The sequence below is a fragment of the Diorhabda sublineata genome, chromosome 6, assembly GCF_026230105.1.
Source record: "Diorhabda sublineata isolate icDioSubl1.1 chromosome 6, icDioSubl1.1, whole genome shotgun sequence".
Classification (NCBI taxonomy): domain Eukaryota; kingdom Metazoa; phylum Arthropoda; class Insecta; order Coleoptera; family Chrysomelidae; genus Diorhabda; species Diorhabda sublineata.
The window spans coordinates 25,381,473-25,406,586 of NC_079479.1; the positions used below are offsets into that span (position 1 = coordinate 25,381,473).

The following is a 25,114-nucleotide window of genomic DNA, read 5'->3' on the forward strand; positions in this document are numbered from 1 at the left end:
ATTAATGCGGTTCATAAAAAATAGAATCCTGAAGGAAATTTTGTGTTTTGGCCAGATACGGTAACTGCTCATTATACAAAGAACGTTCAATTATTTATAATTCAAAAATATTTAAAAACAAAAATTAGGAAAGCGAGCCGACTGGGTGCTGATTCAATAATATGAAATGCATGTAATTATAGTATAGTAACCATTGTTTGATGAGGTGCAAATAAATAATTACAACAATAACAACAATTATTTATTTCAATAAACTACAAAATTTTTAATGTTTTTAGATCGTTTTGTTTTTAGGTCTCTTCTGTTATAAAATTAGTTTTTTTATTAATAATTTTTGAATTAACGTTTCGACTACTTTTAAATATATAAAAGGTCTAAGAAATTGAAGAAATTTAAACTACTTTATTGAATATATATCCAGCTCTCAAATTATATATTAATATACGTTTTTTCTTTGCAGTTTTTGCTTTATTTTAAGCATGTTCAGTAGTTGTTTATTCTCTAGAATATAAGTTTATTTTTTAAGTTCGACTCTAGCGTGCTTAAAAAAATCCATAGCTTTTTGTGGAAACTTTTAAAGATATTCATTATTATGTAATAGAGAGTGATGTAATTTTTCATAATTTCAGCCTACGACCCATCTCAATGCGACTACGGACCAATACTGGCCTCATTAGCAAAGGTCAGTAATATTTTATTTTTAAGCACGTTAGGGTCAGATACAAATTTATATTTTTTGCACAAATCACCGTAAACTTGATGATGTTATGAAAGAAAAAGAAAATAGTGAGCAGAAATATATTTAACGTCATCATTTTAATTTCTATAGCTCTAAATTTGAACGATATCATTTATCAAAGATTATCTACAATATATCCCTTACGCTTTTATTTCTAAGCTCTTTATTGTTCTTTGATATGTATTAAACAATTATTTCTTCTTAATTTGCAATTATAAAAACAGTAAGATATTTGTTAATGTTTATTAATTCTGGTAACCAAAACAATTGTTTAGGCAACTACTCTGCAAGATTAGAAATCAGCACTCAGTTTGGTCTTTTAGATGTTCATGAAGTAGACATTAAACTTTGATTTGATTTGGCTGAGGAATGTGGAAGCAATTAGATGTAAGATCAGCTCTATATCTATGGATATCTGTGGAATATCTTTGAGCTTGCTTTTACAAAATAATTGAAATACAATCAAATGAAAAAAATTTTGGAGAATAAGCTCATTTGTACTTAATTTGGGCTGTTTCCTACCAACTTGAATAGGGATTCACTTTTATGAATTATAAAGTGCTAAGATCGTAAATTGATATAACAAAACTTTAGTATTGAAGGGTTTATTTTCAATAATAAACAATTATTTCATCTGACCGCAATTATAAACAATAATGAAAAACAGCGTACAATGAAAGATTTTCGTGCAAATTATTTTTACATCAACATGAGAAGATAAATAAGGCGGTATTAGCATAACAAAAAGATTTCTTTTATCATCACCTTAACAATTTTTATTGTGAAGTTTGTAGAGCTCGTAAATTATCTTTTTGGATAGACGGTGAAAAATCATTGTTGGCAAAAAAATCCCCAATCATATTATTTCCCCAAACAATCAAAAAATTCTCATTATCTCTCACAATAACAATCCCCAATCAAAATAATCGTTAATAATGCTGACGTTACTGCTGATAAGTATTTTTTTTCTTTCTTTTTCCTCTCCTCGGATTCATATATAAATTAATTTGCTCTCGTTCTCCTTTAAAGTCTTCCCGATATAATTTAGAAAGGATGTTTCATAGGGGTTGCATTTTTTATGTGCAGATATTCGCCACCCCTTAATAAGGGTAGGAAAAAAATGAGTCACGAAAGCACACCCTCGAGTCCTTATTCTCTTAAAAAAAGAACCCGCGGCCTTAGCTTTAAATTATTGATCCTGATCCCGCTATTCCTGCTTTCTGACCAATATTCCAGTAAGAACGTGTAGGAATTTATTAAGTATATTACCAGATAAATACGCAGCAAATAATGCTAGAAAAAGGCAAAAATTGGAATTGCCATCAAAATATTGCTCGAATTATTTTTAACGATTAATGTAGAATTGAAACACATATACAGATAAGAAATGTGCAGATCTTATAGTATTGATTTAGAATAGCAATTGCTTTTCACGAATTATAACTAATTTTTTATGTTTTTAGTGAATTAACCTCTGAAGTTCTGTAGTGCTTGGAAATCTTCTTTTAATCCGCATGATCTTTAATCGCCTTTTTCCTTAAGTTCGATTTGCTTGAGGTGTCCAATCAGGAAGCATTGTTCTATTAGAGCCTCTTTTAAAATTTGCTCTAGCTAATGCCTTCTCAGAACTTCTTCTGGTGTTATTTCCCCAGTAGTATGTTGAGTGGATTAGTCCTACTGCGCCCCAAGTGCTCATTTCTTTTTTTTTCACGAAATATATATTGAAAGGCGTAGAAAACTTATGAAATCAAAAGTTAATATTTATACAGGTTCTAATAAAAATAAGAATTTCTATTTACATTCACACATTCCCTCATTTTGTATAAATATAATCATTGTCGTATTTATATGAGAATGAATTTGATGAAAGGAATTATTTTAATATTGTAAAAACATCAAATATCAACAGGCCATTATCACTTGTTTATTATTGATAACGTATTTGATTAGTTGATGCAAGAAATCGCATAACGACGGTATAGATAGAAAATGAATAACTTTTTGAAGTGACATAGGTGGAGCATCGAATAGTTGTGTGTATATAAAATGATGCAATATATTATTATATATTATAGCACTAGATAAACTGCATAGTCCAACCATTAAATCCATATTAACCAACCGATTAAACTCTCAGATACAGAAGTTAGATTCCACAGTCGAAGAGGACGACCCGTCAAAAGTATGGGTAGAAATAGCAAGTGTTTTAAGAAATACCTCACAAAGTGTTCTAGGATTCAAATCTAAAAATAAAAAACAAAAATGGATGACCGATGAAATTTTGCTCTTAATGGATGAGCGTAGAAAACTAAAAAAGGACATAAATAAGTACAGAGACTTAAAGAGACTCATAAGATCAAAAATTAGAAATGCAAAAAATGAATGGCTTAAAAACGAGTGCAACGAAATAGAATAACTGCAACGAAGACACGATGATTTCAACCTCCATAAAAGATTAAAGGAAGCCGCTGGTATATTTAAAAAACGAAGTCTGGGTATAATAACCAACCAGGACAACCAGATAGTTATGGAAGATCATGAGAAATACAGGATATGGGAAGACTATGTAGAAAAACTTTTTGACGACAATAGACCAGCCCAGACCAGAGAACTCGATGCAGAAGAATGTCTAACTGGACCTTCTATTACCAAAGAAGAGGTAGAAAAGGCTGTACTAGTCGCTAAAAACAATAAAGCAGCTGGTTCAGATGAAATACCATCAGAAATACTGAAACTACTGGACGAAAGGGGGATTAGAGTGCTTCACAAGCTGTTCAACAAGATATATGATACTGGTCATTACCCTGAACAGTGGCTATCTTCAGTTTTTATTCCCATCCCAAAAAAATCGAACTCAAGAAAGTGTGAAGATCATAAGCTAATTAGCCTTATGAGCCACTCTCTAAAAATATTCCTAAAAATAATACATCAGAGATTATATAGAAAATGTGATAATAATATAAGCGACTCGCAATTTGGATTTAGACAGGGGTTAGGTACAAGAGAGGCAATAGTCGCAACACAGAACTGCTATGACCAAAGAAAAAATGTTTGTCTATGCTTCATAGACTACGAAAAAGCTTTCGATAAAGTTCAACATCATAAACTTATGCAGCTCCTTAAAAAATTGGATTTGGACGAAAACGACATTCGTTGTATCGAAAATCTGTACTGGCATCAAAAAGCGCAAGTCAAAGAAAATCATGGTCTAACTGAGCAAGTTCGGATTCGCAGAGGAGTACTTCAAGGTTGTATATTGTCGCCGCTCCTGTTTAATATATACTCTGAAGCCATCTTTCGAGAGTCACTTGAAGATAGAGACATTGGGATCAAAGTCAATGGAGTCTGGGTCAACAACATACGTTACGCCGATGACACAGTACTGATTACAGATAATATAGATGACCTACAACAACTAATTAATATAGTAGGCGGACATAGCCAAAACATGGGATTAAACATCAACATCAAAAAAACTGAATCATGATTATCACTACATATACATGACTAAGATTTACTCAAAAACTCATTTTTGATGAGAATAAATTTACAAATATGAATTATTGACAACATAAGACGTGAATAATGTGATTTTTGATCAAAAACTATTTGTAACAATGATTTTAACTGAGTTAATCAAGTTGATACGAAGCTTTGGAGAGTTTGAAAGTAATAATAGATATTTTGTCAAAAATGAATAGAAGAAGTACATTTTCTAATAAATTTTCGATGAAATTGGGCGTAGAAAATTCGATTTGTGCCTAAAAGCGATTATGACTTGATTAATTTAATAAAGTAAGATTCTGATCAAAATAAAATAGACGCCAATTTTTGATAAACAAAGATGTGATGTTTATTTTGACTGAATGAAGCATATTGAAAAGAGTAAAAATTGTTTTTATCAATTAAATTTCACTTAGAAAGCCACAAATCGAATTTAGAGATCCTTGTTTTGATAAATTTATATCAGAAATATGAAACTTTCATTGAATCGAAGTACGATGAGTGGAAATTTGATCAAATTTAGTTCAGAAAATGAACTTTTGACTAAAAGTAACATGAATTTCGACCAAATTAAGCATAGTGAAGCCACAATTTTCGACAACTAAAATTAGAAAAACTAATTTCGCTAATTAAACCTAGAAAAACGCAATTTTTAAGTAAAATTAACTCAAAAATGCACTTTGGATGAAAATAAATTGTAAAATACGACATTTTGATGATTTAGAATCTAAAAATGATATTTTTGACCACAATAAAACTTGTATTAACTAATTTTAATAAAACAAATGCATAAAAACAGTGGAGAACAGATATATACATTTTTAACTAAATTTTATTTTAAAAACTCATATTTGGCAAACGTTTACAAATGGTGCGAATTTGTATCAACCGAGACTTAAAAAACTCAATTTTGACCAAAAAAACTCGTAAAAACAGATTATTAACGAATTAACTCCCAAAAGCAAAGATTAGTCAAATTTTTATCAATTTATATTCAGAAATGCGTGTTTTTGAACTTAATATAATTAATTAGTGAATCTGTAACGTAGAAACATAAATTTCCACGAAAATTATATGTTTTGACATAACTAAAATTATAAAACCAAATTTCGATAATCAAACTTGTAAAAACTCAATTTTTAAGTAAAATTTACTCAAAAAATGCACTTTCGACCAAAATACATTGTAAAGTACAAAACTTTGACCATTTATTAGGAATAAGAGCCACTTTTTGACCATACTAAAACTTGTTCAACCAATTTTAACAAAACTAATGCATGAAAATTTAATTTTAAACAAAATAAACTCGTTGATGCGACTTTTTGACCAAATAAAATGTGGAGACTAAATATTTTGACTGGAGTAAGTTTAAAAACAACTTTTTTTAAATAAATTTGACTTAAAAACGTTAGCCAAATTAATTGTGGAAAATAGCAGCATTGACTAAATTTATTTCAGAAAAATATTTCTACCAATTCGAAGTTTTCCTCAAAATAATTTCAGAAATTTGAGAAATTTACAATAAAATGTGAACCGATCAAAGTAACCTTAGTAGAACTGCAATTTTTGAGCTAACCAAACTAGGAAAAACTATTTTTTCCCCAAAATTTACTAATAAATCCCATTTTCACTAATTTCTTTGATGTAAAATTATATTAACTAATTCAATGGAACGTTGTGTGAATTTCGAACGAAAACAACTTTAACATGTTCCATTTAAATGAATTTTCTTGGTCGCATAACTACGAAAAAGATCAAAGAAAATTCCTGTCTTAGTTCATCTGATTTTCTAAATGTTGTTGGCGAGAAATTCCCCTACATTTTCGTCGACGGGGATCTTTCTCAAAACTGTGGCGAAAAGCCCTAATTAAAATAGCACCGGCGACGGCTCGATGACCGAGATTTCACCACTTGCCGCGTTTAATTGCTCTTAATTACGAGTGAAGCACGACTCGAGGGCTAATTGTTGAATTAACATTCGCCAACCCTTTCAACCACTTGTTGAGCAAAGAGAAGGGTTGAGTTAATAGGTCTTTTACTTTCTAATTAACCACTGTCATATTGTTTGAACAGATTTGAGTTTTAAAGCTGATATTCTGTTATCGTCAAGATTAAATTGTAATAAAGTCGAATTTTCGCGTTGTTTCCACGCGGAAGGGTTGTGTGATTTATTTCCATTGTGATTATGAAGGCTTTTTGTAGGCGGTTTCGAATTAAAATGAATTAAATTAAGATTATGATCAGTAGTATAATAATTGTTTTATACGAGACATGACAATTGAAATGAATGTCGACAAAAAAATGTTACACAATATAAACCTTCAGAGATAACATGAGGAAACGATTAGATTGAAATAATTCTTTATAGCGATGTTCTTAAAAGTTATAACTCTGGTTTTTTAACAGTATATAAGTCCCTAATGCCTAGAGCTATATTTAGTAATGGGAACAAGAGGCTCAACCAATTTTCAGAAGTGAGGCAAGCAATGGAATATGATACGAACTCGTAATTTCCCCATATATTCGTTTCATAAACCTCACCGAAGCATTTGAATAAGTGAGTTTATGCGACATTATGGTCATAAGGCATGAGTATGAAGGTACATATCACTTTCAGAGACTGGTGATTTTGAATAAAAGAGCCAACTGATACATTGATAAATAGCTTGAACGCATCAGGATTCTATGAAGAATACCTTAAAATAATTGAATTGCTTGGGAATCATGGAATCCCACTGGTGGAAGAGGGAAAAGAAACTGTTTACCAAGCAAGCAAGCCTTCAATTCGTCCAGTACGTTAAAATGTTCAAACCAAGCTTTTTGGAAGACATCGTCTATTGGTAGGTTTGGTATGACAGGACCATATGTATTTCAGCTCCCTATGTCCTACTATGAACTATAGTTCAACAAGAATTTCTGGGGATGGTAGACCGCGGGATGTATGCCAATCGGTAGCCTAATTCTAGGCAATTTAGTCATTATGGATTTTTTCCTGTAGGGTTAAGTGAAATCTAACAAAGCGACTTCTCTGGCACAAACAAACTAAAATATTCGCCAGGAAAAGAAAGCTATCACGGAGAATACCTGTCAAGCCATCATTATAAACAATGATTGTCGTTAGCGCAACGGTTTACTTTTGTTCCATGTTATTTTTAAGAAATAAATTCCCAAGCAATGTTGAGAGATAGAAAGAAAGAGAGAGAGAGAGAGAGAGAGAGAGAGAAATGCTCTATGGGCCAAAAATTGTTACAATTTGTAGACAAAAGCTTGTAAAAACTTAAAAACAAATATAATAATAATAATAATAGGTAATAATTATTATATAAGTCCATAGCAAGATTAAACCAGTATGCAACATGTCTGGAATTGCCCTCAAATTATTACGGAATGCAAGAAAAGATGATATCGATTTGATTTCATTTGGCAAGTGATTGTTCATTTTTTTGCATTGTAAAATATTGAGACCTTAATTAATTCTGAGCGTGGAGTAGGTAGGTAAAGGTCGTGCTACGCGTTCCTAAGTGGATAGTCGTGCAACGTCCTTTCTGAAATTGGAGAAGCGTGCTTACGAATTAGGCAAACGGAATCAAAGATGAATAAAGAAGGAAGATTCAGAATTTTGAATCTTTCAAAGAAGTCCCTGCAGTGAGCTCTGTTGTTTAGTTCGTGCTCTCTTTTGTAGTTTGAAGATTCGCTCAAATTAAGTCGCACCACATGTACCCCAAAAAGGGAAGGGCATATCGGAGATGCGACTCAAGAAGGGCATAATAGAATGTTAATGAAGGAGATGAGTTCAGTTCTTTGGAAAGCGCAAAGAAGGTGGAACTTAATTTTTTAGATAAGGCAATATGTAACTCCTTTTTCAAGGAATTGTCCACATCAAGCTCTAAGGATTTTACAAATTCAGTCATTAGATATAGTCCTATGAAGTGTGGTGAAATCAGGATGTGTCCAAGAGAAACTAGTCTCGTTTGCAAATAGACATATTTTCCAACTGATGTCTAGATAAGCGATGTCGTTTATAAAAAGAAGAAACAAAATAGTGCCTAGTACTGAGTCTTGTGGCACTCCACATTGTATTGGCTTGCAAGAAGACATCGTTATATCAACCCTTACAAACTGACATCTGTTGGTAAGGTATGACTTCAACCATGCGAAAGGTGTTCACCTGAAATCGAAAAAAAATCACAAAAAGTTGTTGCAGTGGAGTGATTGCTATTTAGACTGGAGTAGACATTATTAAGGAGGGAGAATATGGCATCATTGGTGCATTTGTTACTTAAAAACTCAAACTGATGGATGGTAAGTAAACAGAAATGATAAAAGCCTCTTTTTGACCAATCTTTCTATGATCATAGATAATGTGGGAAGGAGTACAATTGGGCAATAATTCGATGCTCGATTTTCATCTCCTCCTTTATGCAGAGGTATAATTTATTAAATAACAAACTTTTTTGTCAGAAAACTCCTTGTTTATCTTAAAATAGTTTTATTTTAAATGTGTTGAAGTTTCTTTTGAGACACCTTGTATAATTAATATTAACATTTTAGATGTAATTACTGATGATAGTTATTCAAAACACAGTCCCATAGAGAAGTTTAATAATCTAATTAATATAAAATAAATAATGCCAGATCCACTGTTAAGATCAGATAATAAGAGACGTTTATGCAAAGTAATCGTATTAAATTGGTTATCTGTCTCTTCCAAATTAACATTTCGTAGTTAACGAGGGTCACAATAACATTTTGACTTCGTCGTATTTTTAAAATGACATTCCAGAACCGCCTCCGGAGTACCTACCATCACAATTCATACAGTGTAAATTGTTAAAATAATTATCTTAACTACTGTATCCCTATTAAAATACTAATTATATCTGTTAAGCATGGTTCACACTATAATTAGTAACTACGTCACATCCGCCTAATAACTCTTCCTGTTTTAAACACTGCGACTTATAATTTGGACAGATTTTCTAATTGCTGTCATGATTCAAGTTTCAAATGAGTTAATTTATTTATGACAAATTGAATTAGGTCCCTAACACCCACAATGGATACACACAGACTGACCTAGAAAGGTTAAAAGAATTGTACGTTAAAATAAATTAAGTTTTATACAGAGTTGCGGCAAAAATTATTAATTAAATCTCACGAACGAAGAAGAGAAGGTAGAAAGGGCAGGAGAAAAATGGAGAAGCTTTGAAAATCCTTTGGAAAGTGTCGAGTGGACTATTAAATAAACAATAAAATGACAAGGAAGGATGTAGAAGAAATATAACTAATAATTTAAAAGAAAAATGAAATACTTAGACAAATGAATTCAAAAAGTAAAAAGTATTATTTCAAATAAATGAAAAATCATGAAACTCGGACACCAAAAGAATGGAAAAATTATCAAATTATGTAACACCAAAACAACCGGCTTGGAGAATTCGAAAAAGTGTATTATTTTTTTAAAGAAAATTTTACAAGAGGAATGGTGTTAATTTTAGGTCAATAGGATTAGTATTAACAAACTTACGAAGTTTAGAAGTCTGGCTTTATTTTATACCGTTCGAGATCCATTCCAAATAGGTATTACATCATCAGCGCCGATTGTGTAGGAGATTGGCCACCTGTTTGACAAAATGCTACTGACTGAAGTGCTATTTTGACGACAAAGAGTTCATTCGTTGATAAAATTGGAGTAGGAGTTTTTTCGTGGTTCCTCAGACAACTTGCCCAACAAATAGATTCCCTTGTAATCCGCGGGATGAACCAGATGGACAGACAGATCGATAGAATTACATATTCGAGAGGCAAAAACAAGATTTTATGTTCACGGTACCTCTCAATTTTGAGATACCAATTCGATCCAGTTAATGCTTGATAAGTAGCAAAATGTGTCAACCAACTTACGTAAAAAGTGTTTCTATAAAAAGAATATAGATGTACTACATTTTGACGATTTCGTTATGAAAATCAGACGATTTTATTTTTGACACTAGGGATCATATTTGTTCCATGTGAAATGTCAATTTTAAAAATTATTGCTTCTAAAAAACCGAGGGTGCCTACCTACTTACCTAGAAAACATCTTCACCACAAAACCGATTACTTGTACTTGATAAAACAGTATTCCTCTCACTGCCCCTTATACTACATACCATGTTTCCGTATTTTTTCTCCCTTAGGGATACTCTATTTGGTGCAGTGATGCTGATAGATTCTAGAACAATACAATTTCTATCCAGGCTTCGACAACAAATACGACTAATACGATACGTCGCGGTAAGATGGTAAAACAGAAAAACGGGTTGTGGATCCTGCTAAAACTTGGCGAGCGAAACTCGATCGGCGCTGGTGACGTAAGCAAGCTATTGTGAGTGCTAAAGACGTGCGGTAATTGCAATATTTATGTTCATTTAAATATATAAAGCCGACATCGTTTTAAAACCCATTAAGGAAAAATAAGAAGTATAATATGATGAATGTGAAAGACAACGAATTAGAGTATACTTCAAACAGCTAATGAATGGTTACAATAAGGAAGAGACGATAGAAATAGGTTAGGATAAGAAAGGATAAAAAAAGATTAAGTAGTAGAAGCAATTGAAACTAAAAGATAGGAAGATACAAAATATATGCATGAAAAGGTAATAAACTAACAAAATATCTAAATGAGGTAATGTAGCAGGACAAAACATCAGAAAATTGGTATAAATTATAGTATATATAAAATTGTGGTACATACTAGCACAAATAATAAAGAAAAGCATAAGATATGAGATAAGAAGTCACCGAAGAGAACTCACAAAGTGGCTGAATACAATTATACAATTGAGTGAGAAATTAATAAATCCATAATAAATAGGGAATTGCTACATGTTTTATGAATTTGGAGAAGGCATTTGACTAAATAAATACAGAAGATATATTTGAGAAAAAAATCAGAAGATGTTAGATATAATTTGGAGGTATTATAATACTTATTCCCAAATTTTTCTATCATGAATGTAGAGGTTATATATCTTCTCTATTTAATTCTATTTTTGCTTCCTGTTTAACCGGTCTCCATTTGCTTCTGTATATGCATTTTCTCTTCTCTTTGTTTATCGCTCTCTACACCCCTGATATTTTTCTCAGTGACGTCATTGCACGTGTTGATATTTTTTGCTTCAATTTGTTGTTTAACGTCCTGGATCCGCAGCCATAGATCAGCATTGGTAGTAGTATCTACTGATTTGTAGATTTTCGTTTTCGTAAGTTATGTATCTCTTTTTTGTTGGAACATACTACAGGGCTGCATATGTAGATATTGTCTTTTTTACCTTATTAGCTAAAGTTTTTTCATCTGGTGTTTCGATTGCCCTTTCTGTACTTTAGTCAGCCGGTCAAAAATTTCCAAAACCCTATTTTGAAATCTTTACGATAAACTACACTCTATCCAGGTACTAAAAACTTCTTATAGAACATCCTGTGGTAATCTAAGAAACTGTTTTTAGTCAGGATCATGTGCTCATGACGGTGATGATTTGTTTAGAGTTGGTACTAATAAATTCAACATTCCTTGTCCGTAACATTGTGATCAAGGTTCACGTTTTTCCTATTCCAAACTGTTATTTTGATGATTTCGCCGTCGTTCGTAATCATTCGAACGATCTTGATGGATTAGGGCGCGTACGCACTGTGCGGTTGTGTTACTTATGCGCCACGTTATTTCAATTCTCTTTGAACATTTTATATCAAGAAAACACTTGTACAGAGCTTATAGAATCAAAAAAGAACACTTTGAATTGAGAGGAAACTAATGATCAAACGCGGCTGGAAAAATATAATATGGATAGAGGAAAGTTTCCATATTATGTTGTATAAATTATTCTACGGTCACCCCAGACGTACAAAAAAAGGCTTATTAATTTATTTATTTCTTTTTGGCGATTTTTCTATAAAATATATATTTACAGTAATGGTCGAAATCATGGAATACACTTATCATTTAGAAAACGTAATTCATAGCGAGTAAAGTGGTTATTATTTGTTATTCCATGTTTTTAAGTATTAAATATTATCTTTATTGTATAAACAGAAATTTGTAGCATAATTTTTCCTTATTTTGTGGCAGGATAGATTGTATTAATGTCGCGACAGTAGTTTAAGTACATGGAAGGAATAATGAGTTTCATTAACAATAAATCGCCGGTTGGAAGTGCAATAAATGTGGCCGAAATTATATTCCAGTCACTTTTTAATTACATCGCGGTTGAGATTAAAAAATCCGTAGTCACATAAAAAAATAAATTGCCTATTTAATTGCAGTCGTTCTACAAATATCTGATACGACAATGATTGAAATCAAAACGAATAAACAGCAGGGCTACTACGAAGGGACGCCGAGGGTTTCTTAAAATTTACTTTTTCGCTCTACGAGTTATAATAGCGAGGGGTTGCTTGCCTTAAGGGTGAGATATGGATTTTTGCTTCCGACGCCAGTTTTTTTCCGAATTATAAAATATCTGTTCGCTTATTTGTTACACCGAAACGACTTTATTGAAAATTAAAAAGTTCACTTCCGAATTTATGTTTCAAAACGTAATTGAAACACTTTTAGAGTTTCCAATAGTGATTAATTACAGAAAAACTTCAATTATCAATCATTTGAATAATTGAGTCGTCTAATCCAATCTATCCGGAAAGGATTTCCTTTGAAAATTTCCTTTTAAACTGAGAAAAGAATGCATTCGAGAGAAAGAAAAAATAAAATGAATCTCTAATTATTTCTCTTTGTGTTCTAAGAACTGAATTTGAGCTTTAGAAACTTTTTATATCATTTGGAATAAATATAAAACTTTGATTATATAGCATTTATATATAAAAAAACTATCTACAAGGTACACGCACACACACGTGCGCGCGCGTTAGAAATCCCCAGATAAATCCACGGATGGATACGTAGAAGGACATTCCACCACCCCCTGTCATTTTGACAGATCCTCGTTCGCGTGACATTTTCGCGTGTAGTCTCCTTCCTCTTCACTGAGTTTTATAGGAGCTTCTGGAGGTCATTTTGTTAAGAGATAGCCTCCCACAAGGTGGGTGCTACAATTGCTCAAGACTAATCTATTGCTCTCTCTCAATAAAAATTCTAACTAATGTATCAAACATGATTCTAGTGAGTTTTTCCTTTGATATGTCCCAGTAGATGAATTTGGCCTCATTAACATTCCCCAAACACAATGATACAATCGAAGCAATGGATCCAAGTTAACACATCACTCAATTAGTCGTGTGACTATCTAAGAAAAACAAATTTTGTGCCAAAAATTGATTTTATTCATCAATGTAATTCAAAAGTAATACAACCTTTCTAGCTTCTCGATACCGTGCTTGTAGAAGGATTTGTTTTTTACAGAAATTACACGAAACTTCATTTCTCAAATCTTGAAGTAGCAATTTTATTAATAAAAAATGTGGTTCAAATAATTGTGATCGTAGGTAGCGAATTTTAGATATCAGTAGAGGAGGTAAAAGATGAATAGCCTACAGACAGCACATTTGAAATCCACTGCGTGCTCCTGAGGAAATTTTTGCAACCAATATAAACAATTTTCGGCCTTGGCTAATGTGATGTTGATTTGTTGAGACGTTTTAAGAAAAAAGTATTGTTCCATCATATTCATACGTTCACTATTGTTGCTGAAAATTACAATCAAATCATGAATGACTAAGATATCTTCATCAAAATCTTTATATCGAAACCAAAAGCATTCATAGTACTTCGTGAGAGCAACTGCTCGTAGTAAAATATTTCAGAAGCTTGCTATGCTTTTAGACTCACTTGAGTTGCATCTAAATCTGCCGAAAAATATGTCATGAATGATAAAAGTGCGCGAATCTGATGTAAGCTTCCAAATAGAGGAAGAACTATGTAAATTGCAAACGATTTGCAAACAAGTGGTTTAACGGTCAGTTCTTTACTGATAGTATACAAAAATTTGTCACACGACTTAATAAATGTTTGGATGTTGATAACAACAATATTGAAAATGTTCATATGTTAGTTTGCAATAAAATTTACGACGATGAAATAAAGGACAAAACCTAGAAGTTTCTGAGCAGTAAAAGGGATCACGATTAATTGGGTTTGAAAAACCTAAGGAAACTTTGTGAACAAAAATTATGAATAAAAAATGGAAATTATATTTGTACAGGGGGAAAATGTATTTTGAGAAGTGCTCCTGGAATGGTTATAACTCGGAAAAATTGTCAGAGATGTATATAATTTCAATACTTGGGGGGTTTCCGAGGTCGCTGAGCATAAATATTATGACAGAAAAGGTTTATGAAAACCTTATGCCCGATGTGGCAGATTTATACGTCGTCTCCTGGAGTCCCCTCAAATTGGACTACTATAGATTTTCTAGACGTTTATCGAGGTCGCTAAGTACAAAAATAGTGTTCAGCAACCTCGAAAACCGTCGGGATATTTATATTCGACCAATTCTATAATGAATTTCCCCGGGACTTCAGTAGATGAAATAGATGATGGCCATCCTGGACACCAAGTACATAATAGACCTTTTCTGTCATAATATATATGTTCAATGATATCTAAAACTCACGAGTAGTAGAATATAAATTACTCCGAGCAATATTTTCCGAGAAATCAATTATTTCTCTGCACAAATCCAATTTTTATTCATAATTATTGTCACAAAGTTTCCTGATGTTCTCCCGAATCGAATGTACTTTGTTGCATCCTAGGTTTTGTGATTTATTTCCAAGACTATCAATATTTGCTACAATTCATATCACAACAAAAAAGTTAAACTTCCATTTCGGGTGAATATCGGTATGAACACCGCTAAAAAGTTTTAATGGTGGTATAAAACTTTCTAACACATCGAGTTTTACGAATAATCCATTAAAAAACTGTGAACTTGAGTTATTCAAAACTTATAAAATAAAGATTTCATCACGTACGGAATTTAATCTTTAATAACGATGTCTCCAACTTTCGTTTCGATTCTTCTAGATAACAAAACTAGAAATACTTCTTTTGAATACACATAGATCCATAATTGTAAGATTTATCTCAAAATCTTAAATACACTCGTTAGCAAAAAAATCGATTCAAGTTGCATACTCGCGGTTAAAAGTCTCTAGCAGAAAAATCTGTAGCTTCCATTCTGATTTTAGCATCTCAAAGCTATTAGTCCTAGTATGTTGTTATACAGGTATTTGTTTGGAAAATGTAAAATACTGAAAACAATTTATAATTAACAGTAATGAAAAAACAAGCTAAAATTATAATTTATTTGGATTAATCCTATCAATATACAGTGTTTTCCCTGTCCTAATAATAACTTTTAATCGGTTTTTCATGAATCGAATAAGTTTTTTTACTGAATTATTTTCGATGCTATCCCATTAATTAGTTTTGAGCTTCGATTTCGTGGTTGGTGCAGGATTTTTATCCTGAAGTCTTCTTTTAAGTTTATTCCATAAATAATCGATTGGTTAAAATCCGGGCTACATGCTGGCCAATCCATAGCGGCATTTTCGACATCCTGTAAATACTGTCGCATTAGTTTTTGCAGAGAACGAAATGATCCCCTCAAATTTCTTCTATGTATCGCTCCACCGCCAGGTTCAATAGAAACTAACTAGGTTCTTGCTTCCATTAAAATAACCGCTCAAACCATTCAGGAACCTCCTCCAAAATTCACGTTTTCTGTTATGTAACATTGCGCGAATCTTTCTCCAGGTTTTCTGTAGACTTTTCCCCTTATATCGCTACCATCCAGGCACAATCTGCTTTCGTTTGAAAAAAAAAACGGAACCCCATTGTTAGTCAGTCCAATTAACGCGTTCTGCTGCTCGGTGGGCTGGGGTTAATTTGGGACTAGTAGCTGACCTCGCGTTTCTCTTCTTGGACATGACATACCAGTGAAGGCTCGATAACTAAGCGTTGTGCTGACAATAAATCGGTCATCTTTCTTGGATGTGTACCTTGTTCAGTGCACTGGTAACTTTTCGCTGATTCTGGTCTTTTCAGCATCTTTATGTTGAGTGATATTCCCCTTTACTTATTTGTTTTACCTCGGGTTCTTCATTATTTTATGAAATAGTTTTTGTGTCCTTCATCTCCCTCTTGCTTCATTTTTCGACCATGACACTTTTTAAACTGTCTATTATTATTATTTTAATTTTTGTAGTCCTATTTTCATAATATCACTTTTTCGGCAATCACAATTTAATGACGAAATATTTATAATCAAATATAAACTGCAATTTTGAAATCAACTCATTTAGTGAAGTATATATACATTGCATCAATTTAATTATCAAAACATATGGTCATCGACTGAAATATTCCCCGATTTTGATGGGAAGTCGGTAATTATTTACTTTATTATAAAACCACGTGTATGTGGGTAGTACTTACAAAGATTTTAACATAATACATATTTTCTTGTAAGTACTTTTATACAAAAAAATTACGTTATTAAATATGTTGTAAACGTAATTTAAATATAAATTCATCGTCTTATTCTAAAAGATGATGGAAGATTCATGGACTTTGTTTATTAGATTTAATCGTCTTTGTTTTCTTTCTACGTGAATGTTTACAAGGATTATTGAACTTGTTTTCTATTTTCTGCAACAAAAATTTTGGAATTTACAAAAAAAAATTAAAGAAGGTGGCAAAGATGTTCGAGTGTTCGAATAGACATTCAACTTTAAGCACAGACTCAAAAGCTGAACGTGTGGAGGCTCTTGAGACATTAGACCTTCTATTAACCACATGGATGTGGTTTCAAATTTTAATCTGGGTTACTATAAGGATCGTATATAAATTTTGTCCCAAAACCTTCCAAGAAATATGATACTAAATACTTCTATAAACTAATCATATTTCCACGATTATCGATATCTAAATATTCAATTCTGGTTAACCATTTTCTTACTTGGAGGTTAAGTAAAATACGTATTACCAACTCATTAATCATAACATCCCATCTCATGTTCGGATAACTACCATGGATAGGGATAAATTTATAGTAATTTGTTGATATTTTATGAGCGAAAATATAACCTAACCTAATGTGTACTTCATGTTCACCGGACGTGAAGTTGTGGTAGAGCTTTTGTATATACGTGGTACCGAAAGACTAAACAGAAACAAATGCCAAAAAATAATAAAAAAACTGTAACTTTCTTGTTAAAAAGCAATTGACTTAGGATTTCATCAATGACCTTTTAACCTTTTTTCCAAAAACTGAGATGTTTGTCTTATGTAAACAGTGTTACAATCATTAGATGTTACTTGATATATAATATTACTCAATTGTTTTTGGGTATATTAAATTTTAGTTTAATGGAATATTTCGATAATGTACAAGGTGTTTTAAAAGAAATCTGACAATTTAAAAAATAATTTAAAAAAATGTAGGGAGTTTATTGAAAAAATTGGTTGGGAATTTATGTCTTAAAAATAACATCGTCCAAATCTAAATCGTTGTGCTCACGGTATTCATTTAATCAAGTACCAGAATTGCCTTTGACGGCTCGGCAGATATTCTCCGTGATGGCTGCCATTGATATTTCATTTTGATTGTGCTAGAGAAGTTGGTTTGCTAGTTTGAACTTTAAATTAGATCTAACTCCACAGAAAAAGTCCATAGTCGGTAAATCGGGACTGCGTGGAGGCTACCTCTCTTTGATATCAATTTGCCAGAAAAAATTTCGCGAACTCGTGGCAGGGATCTAATGGACATATATGAAGTTGGTCCGTTCTACTGTAACCACGCTTTTTGGTTATAACTATTAAATTTTTGGAGCTCAGGCACGAAGAAATCGTCTAATATCTGAACATAACGCTCTGAAGGCACTGTAACTGTGCGTACCCTCTCCTCTTCAAAAAAGTAAGGGCCTATAATTCCTCGCGTTAACATCGCAGCCCATACGGTTACTTTAGACGAATGTAGTGGTGTAGCGGCAATTTCATTTGTTGACGTGTCCATTAATATCGTTAACGTTGCTAATATATGCACGATCAAAGTAACAGCGTGCTACCTAATAGACTATTCAGTCTTGTCAAGAACACTCAAAACATTGAATGACCGGATATTTGTTTATCGAATGTTGATGCAGTTTCTTCAAACGTATCGACCCATTTTCTTATCAATCGAGTACCTGGTGTATCATTTAAGTGTCGAATATTGAAAATATTGCAGAATTTTCTACGCGCTAGACCCGCCGAATTATCATTTTTGTTAATTGCTACAAATTGCAATACCTCTCGCGCAGATTCGCTGCGTTCGCGCAATAAGCAATACAAAAGTGAACGTTTTTTCGGGACCCTGTCAGGTTAATCCATGGAAAAATATTATTTTTGTTGTATCTTATGTTGTACCATCTAGGTTTTATCACTGAGTGATTCACAGATAGTATTTATAATACTATAATAGCAAAACCACTAATTCTAGTCTTTACAATGTTACAATCAGATTTGGGCTGTCGAAGGTTTTTAGTTATTTTTGACATTTTATAAAATTTTAATTTGTTAAAATTATAACAAATAAAGTTTACTTTCCAGAAGTCTATTTTCAAGCTTAGCACTAATAATTTAATATGTATTTGACTATTTTTTAATAAATATAAGATCATATATTTTGAATGAGTAATAAAAACAAAATCTAAAAGAATTTCAATACGTCAGAATATCAAATAATGTACCTACTCAGTTAGTTAGTGTCATAAACTGAATTACCAATAATAAACAAGACAATCAAAAATTGAGTTTGTAAGATAGTTATGGTAATTCGCGATTGTTAATTTCCAGTCGAACGTACGCCTATTTGGAATTTAATTGACAGTAAGACTTTATTGAATTCCAAAGAGGTCAACGTTAACCATAGAATATGTTTATGTCCGCAATGCATTCTTCGCGTATGTTGTCTATTTAATTAAAGATGCTAAATATACCTATTTATATAAAAATATACAGAAAACGTGTTATTTAAACATATATATACAATACAAAAATCTCCTACTTATTATTTTATATGATTTTATCATGATCTTCAAGTGATTTCTCTTTTACCCTAACGAAAATTAGTAATATAGTTGAAATCGCTTAAAAAAATCATATTTTTATGATATTTGACTATACTTAGTAACCCACTGATATGACATTATTGTACAGTCATCTTAGTACCAAAAATATGTCAACCTCGGAATCGTATTTATAATATTAGTCTGCAAACGTGTTAAAATTTTTCAATTTCATCATTATTTACAAGTTGTCTTCAATTACTCTTTCTAGACTTTCAGCTTTTCTACATCGATGGATTGAATTTAGACGACTCAATCCTATTCTTCGGGTTTATAGGCACGAGTTATTTGCTGGTGGGTTCAAAGATACTGGGAAACCCAGTGATAACAACTGATTTGTTAATTTCACTTCTATTAAAAAGTTCAAAACGTGGGGTCGTTGTAGCTCTCAGATGTAGTGCTCGTAGAGAGAATGTGGATAGAGCTCCAGTGAGTTTTCGAAGGTTGTTTTTACTCAAGCTGATACATTTAGCAAATCTTATCTGGTTATAGTCTCACAGAAGAGTCTGCCTGTCTCAACCAATTGGTTTTACTCCCATCACCTTTTTTCCGTTGCTTTTTCTATAGTTCTGTAGCTGAGTGTTTAGGTTCTGTAAAGGGTTTGTCTACCGCTGCTATACGGAAGTTTTATCCTCATATTTTGAAGCTTATTGTCTGGTTTTTAATTTCTGTTAAAAGTTTTAACGTCATTGGAGTAATAGAAAATGGTGAAAATTATCATTCATCCCTAATAATTTCGTATTAATGTGATTTTCTACGAAATTATTTGATGTCAAAGAAAGGTATGATTGTAAACATTTCTTTTTCCGAAGTTATAGGTTAAAATTACTTGAGTATTAATTTAATCCTACTCTTATATGTTTAGAAAGTTTATTAGTATGAGAAGTATCATTTTTATCATATATAATCAATATTTTCTAGTCAATTCTGATAATACAAATTCATTTAGTAAAATAATTGTCGTTTATCTCTTAGTTATAAAATAATTTTAAATCAAACGTTTTTAAATTCAATTTAAGACGTTTTTCTGATGCTAGAAAATTTACTTCCGACAATCATTAACAATGTTCAAATCATATAAAAATAAATAACATACCTACTCCATTACAAGGAAAGATAAGGTGATTGTTGATATGTATGAAACACAAATTAGTGACCAAAAAAGAAGAAATCATTGAAGATTTCAGGTATAAATTTCTAGACCAACAGAATGGGTTTGTATACTCAATCAGTGTCGTGCGAGGATAAGTTATTTTGAACTCAATCATTAACTTAATTCTTAATTAACAGATTACTATTGATACTTAATTAATTGTGATCTGTTAAAATCACAGGATGCTATTATACAAACCGATAAAGATTCAGTAGAAGCTCTAAACAACTCATTAGGTTGCGTGAGAGAAATTCTGATCAACAATTTGAGTATTTTGAATAAAATTAGAAGGGAAACAAGTAAAAAAGTCGTTACACTATCAGCAATCAGTAACTATTTACAAAAATTTCAATCTATGAAAGGAAGTGTTGTCTATCTGTCCGTCAAATGACAATAGACGTCAATTGGTTTCAATGGATAGTCATTTTATGTCATTTGATTTTGATTAATGTCTTAAAAAGTCTCTTCATAATTAACATGGTTGATTTTTCCGTGATAATGTTAAAAATTTCTTTCATTTTGACACATCTACAGCTATGCAGGAATTAAGTGCTTGCTACATTTTTCCTGTGAGGAGATATCGCTGCTACAGACAGATGGACGAACGAAACGCTAGTCATGGCTCTTTTTTGTAAAAAATGCACTGAAAACCAATCAGCCATGGCTTTATGATCATAGGCATGTGACACAAACTCCCTTAAATTGGAAGTGAAGGAGGTAGCACTAATCATATAGGTCACAATATTCGGTTATATGGAATAGAAAAAACCTAGGATTTAACGTAGTGAAACAATTTTACTCCACACTGAAGACGTTCTACAATCTTAAACAAAGGTCACCAAGTGTATAGCAGAATTTATCCAGGTGATGAGAAACCAAAACTCATAAATAGTCCCGAGCATTCCACAATTCCAAACAACCCACATAACAAAAGGTGACGATGGGGGTTGCAGAAGGATTATCCAGGATATTAGAACAGAAAATATCTTCCTATAAATAGACCTGAAGATAATCCAAAACTTTGTTATTTTGTAAATACGGCACATCACTCCACTAATTTATTTATTAACTATAAAATTATGATTTGAGTATACTACAACATAAATTAGTATAAGCTTCTGGTTCTTAAGGCCATATCCACTGTTTCTTGGTATCTCTTGTCTATCAGTGGATTAATGTATCTTCGTTTGTAACGAAACGGTGCATAAACTTCTTTAAGTAAAGTCAAACGATGGTTTAAATTGGTTTCAAGGTTGCGCTTGTTGTACTCAGTAAATAACTGCGCACTCAATCCAAACTATAATGCTTAAGAAGACCCACGCGATCTTTTGCTCAGCTGTTTCACGTGAATTTTTTCATGTTATCCGTTTTAGAAGCTGTGGCTCATCAAAAACCGACCTTATAACTAGTAAAAACAAAACAATATTCAGAAAATTAAACCTTCTTTCTTTTCTGGATTGCTTTTCCATAAAGGCATTGTATCTTTTCCCTCTTCGGGGATAGCTATGGCTAAAATTGCAGGTCAAATTTGTTGACTACTCACCAGATTTGAACCCTAGCGACTTATTCCTCTCTCCTAACCTAAAAACTTACTTTGAAGAGAGAGATTTATATCAAATGAAAATTTCATTTTCAAGTGTCATACTTAAAATAAAAAAGATTGTGGAAAAAATGTTTGTTCGAAATTTATCGTACTATTCCTTTCATAATTCTTCTTGAGATAAATATAATTGTGTTACGAGCACGTTATAGACCGTGAAGCCGGTCCTGTTCGGTTATAATAGAAGTTTGAAATTTGGCAAATACGCTGTTTCGGGAATTAATTTGATGTTTGATTTGAAGAGATTTATCCGCAGATAAAAAACATTAAATGAGTTTTTAAAATACAATTATAATTAAATACTTGTCGCGCTATATGGACAAATAATTCTAATTAATTAAGATTTCTCTTGCTTCATTCGTCTCCGGTAACACTCTTTCATCTATTAATATTAAATTATTTTCATTTTCGTATACTTTTAATATATTTTTTTGTATATATAACGAAGATTTCAATATTTATCTCGTTTATCAAATGTATTTAAACATATATTTGACATTTAGTATGACATAAGGAATCAAAACTTTTTTGGAAAGGTTCATTTGTTACGGCACTGCGTGAGGTTGTGTTTGTATATTAGATTTTCTCGGATTAAAAAGTGTTTAAAAGCCGAGCTACCCACTCAAATGACAATAATTTATTTTATTGAGAACGTCTCGGCTTCGTAGTGATAATTTCGGATTATTTATATAGAGTTCGAACAATTAACTTGGTCGTGAGCCTAATAAATTCACAGAATATTATAGGCTCGAATTTATAGAGATTGTCCTAATATAAAGTCGAATTGAGTTACCTTAACTTTACCCTAATTTTATTCAACATCACACCTGGCGATATCATCATATAAAGTATTTATTTTGATGTTTATGATGATACAAAATTTGTAGAAAGTGAAAATAAACCAAAAACATTGTTACCTACATACTACTTGAAATTATGGCTCTAGATGCTTATGTAGAAAGATCACCAAGAAGTCTTTTCTCACGTTTCATTCTACTAGAAGCTTACAGCTTGCCTAAGAGCGTCAAAAGGTTTAAACCAAAACGCCCTATCGGCTTTGCAAAGTACATCGGTCTTTAGAAATGTCAAGTGAGTTACGACAGGCTTATCAGAAGGTGTATATGCTTAACGGCTTTTGACCGCCCACTATGATCTAGAAAAATGTCTGTACCGTATTTTTCTTTTGTTTCAGGCGGAGCCGGGGGATTACTACTAGATACTGGTTCCGGTCCATCATTCCTCCCTCTCCCTACTCCAGTATTAGAACAAGTGGCAGCCGGTAATTCCGAACCAGGAGTAACGACCTTAAAACTCCCGGATACTTTCCAGCGCCCTCACGATTATTCAGTGCGCGATATCGACGTCGAAGTATGTTTCGTTTGCAAGAAGTGTCGTTTGGCTTTCCCCGGCGAATCACCTTTACTGACACACCAAAGACAATGCTACGGAGGCAACCAGGAAAGTAGGGGAGCCTTTCGTATAGTACAAACCGGGTACGAGTGCAAAAGCTGCAATAACGAACGATTCAAATCATTCTTAGATCTGAAAAAACATTGCGAAAGTGACTTACATTTGAAAGCTAGTAGTTGTGGTACTATAATCAACAGCAAATTGGCTTCTTTGCTACCACCTCCTTCGGAATCTCCTTTAAGTCACGAAATGGAAGATGTTGTTAATCAGATTACTTTGTTAGCTGCTAGAGCGGCTCAAGAGTCACCTCAACAAGCTGTGGATTCGAATTCGAATAGTTTCTGTCCACCAGCTGATCCGAAAAGGAGGTTTTTGACTCCGAATGATGTCGCTCCACCTCTAACCACTGGGCACTAACTGATATGAATATAAACGAACAAGAGCTTTCACTAAACATTATTTTTTTCTTTATTTCATATAAAATGAGAATTTAACTTATGATATAGCGATATATTTCATTATTTGGAAATAGTATTATCAACTTATAGTTTCAACTATTAAGGAACGAACTTACAACTAACTTTCTGAAGTAACGAAAGTATTTAAAAGGTATCATTTTGAATATCGAATGTTTAAAGAAACAGTACCGGGGTTATATATATATATATATATATATATATATATATATATATATATATATATATATATATATATATATATATATATATATATATACATTTCTCATATGTTTAAAACTGTTATATTGGCAATGCGTAACTTTTTCAATACCCCTCATTTTGATCAACTAATTTTCGTATATTTAGAAATAAGTTGAGTGAAAGCTCTATATAAAGTACCCGGAGATCGTGAAGTTAAATCACTTCAGCTAGCAAAGGAACTCATTCCAATAAAAGCATGTATGAAGTTGAACATTTCATTAGTACTTTTACGGAAGCAATTTTACAATTCATCTGTTTACGTCTGATGTACCATATATTTTTTAGAACTTTGAGTGTGTCAGTGTAGTTATGTATATGTTGTATAGTTGAGTAGGTCATATGATTCCTATGGCAACTTATAGTTACTAATTAGTTCGAGGTTGATGAAAACGTCATCTAAATACAAAATGCAGGTTAGTGAAAGAAAAATAATTAAAATTTAACTCCATTTTTCAAAATAAAACTGATTTATATTATAATTATTTCGATAAAATATTCGATTAAGATTTAGAAGTAAGTTTTTTCTTTATTATGTTTACTTTTATTCAACATTCGTTCCTGTATAGACTTCACAATCCTTTTTTTTTCTTCTACATCTATTTACCTTATTATTCATTTAATTTTTATCATTCGTTTCATCAAAACCAAAATTGCGTTCCTCATAGAATTAATTTCATCTCCTTCTTCACATTTTACCATGTTCTACATCCCACCGTCTTCCAGGTTTTCTTTCAATATCTATTCTATTAACACGAGAACTAATATCGAAAATGATACGAAAACATCAGAAATAAGAATTTTATCATGATTGTTGGTTGTTAAATATGCTTGAGGATCACCTCAATAAGCTATATAATCAAATGTCACATTTTTCACGAAACTAT

The 25,114-nt window shown here is 32.1% G+C and overlaps 1 protein-coding gene across 1 annotated transcript in view; it reads left to right on the top strand.

The window, feature by feature from the left end:
* Positions 1–24,192, top strand: part of LOC130445862 (uncharacterized) — a 52,953-nt gene extending 28,761 nt beyond the window's left edge. The window contains exons 5-6 of the mRNA XM_056781749.1: positions 630–682; positions 23,294–24,192. Of these exons, the coding sequence (XP_056637727.1) occupies positions 630–682; positions 23,294–23,928 (688 nt within the window). The 3' untranslated portion in view covers positions 23,929–24,192. The remainder of the gene's footprint in view (positions 1–629; positions 683–23,293) is intronic.
* Positions 24,193–25,114: the final 922 nt, after the last annotated feature.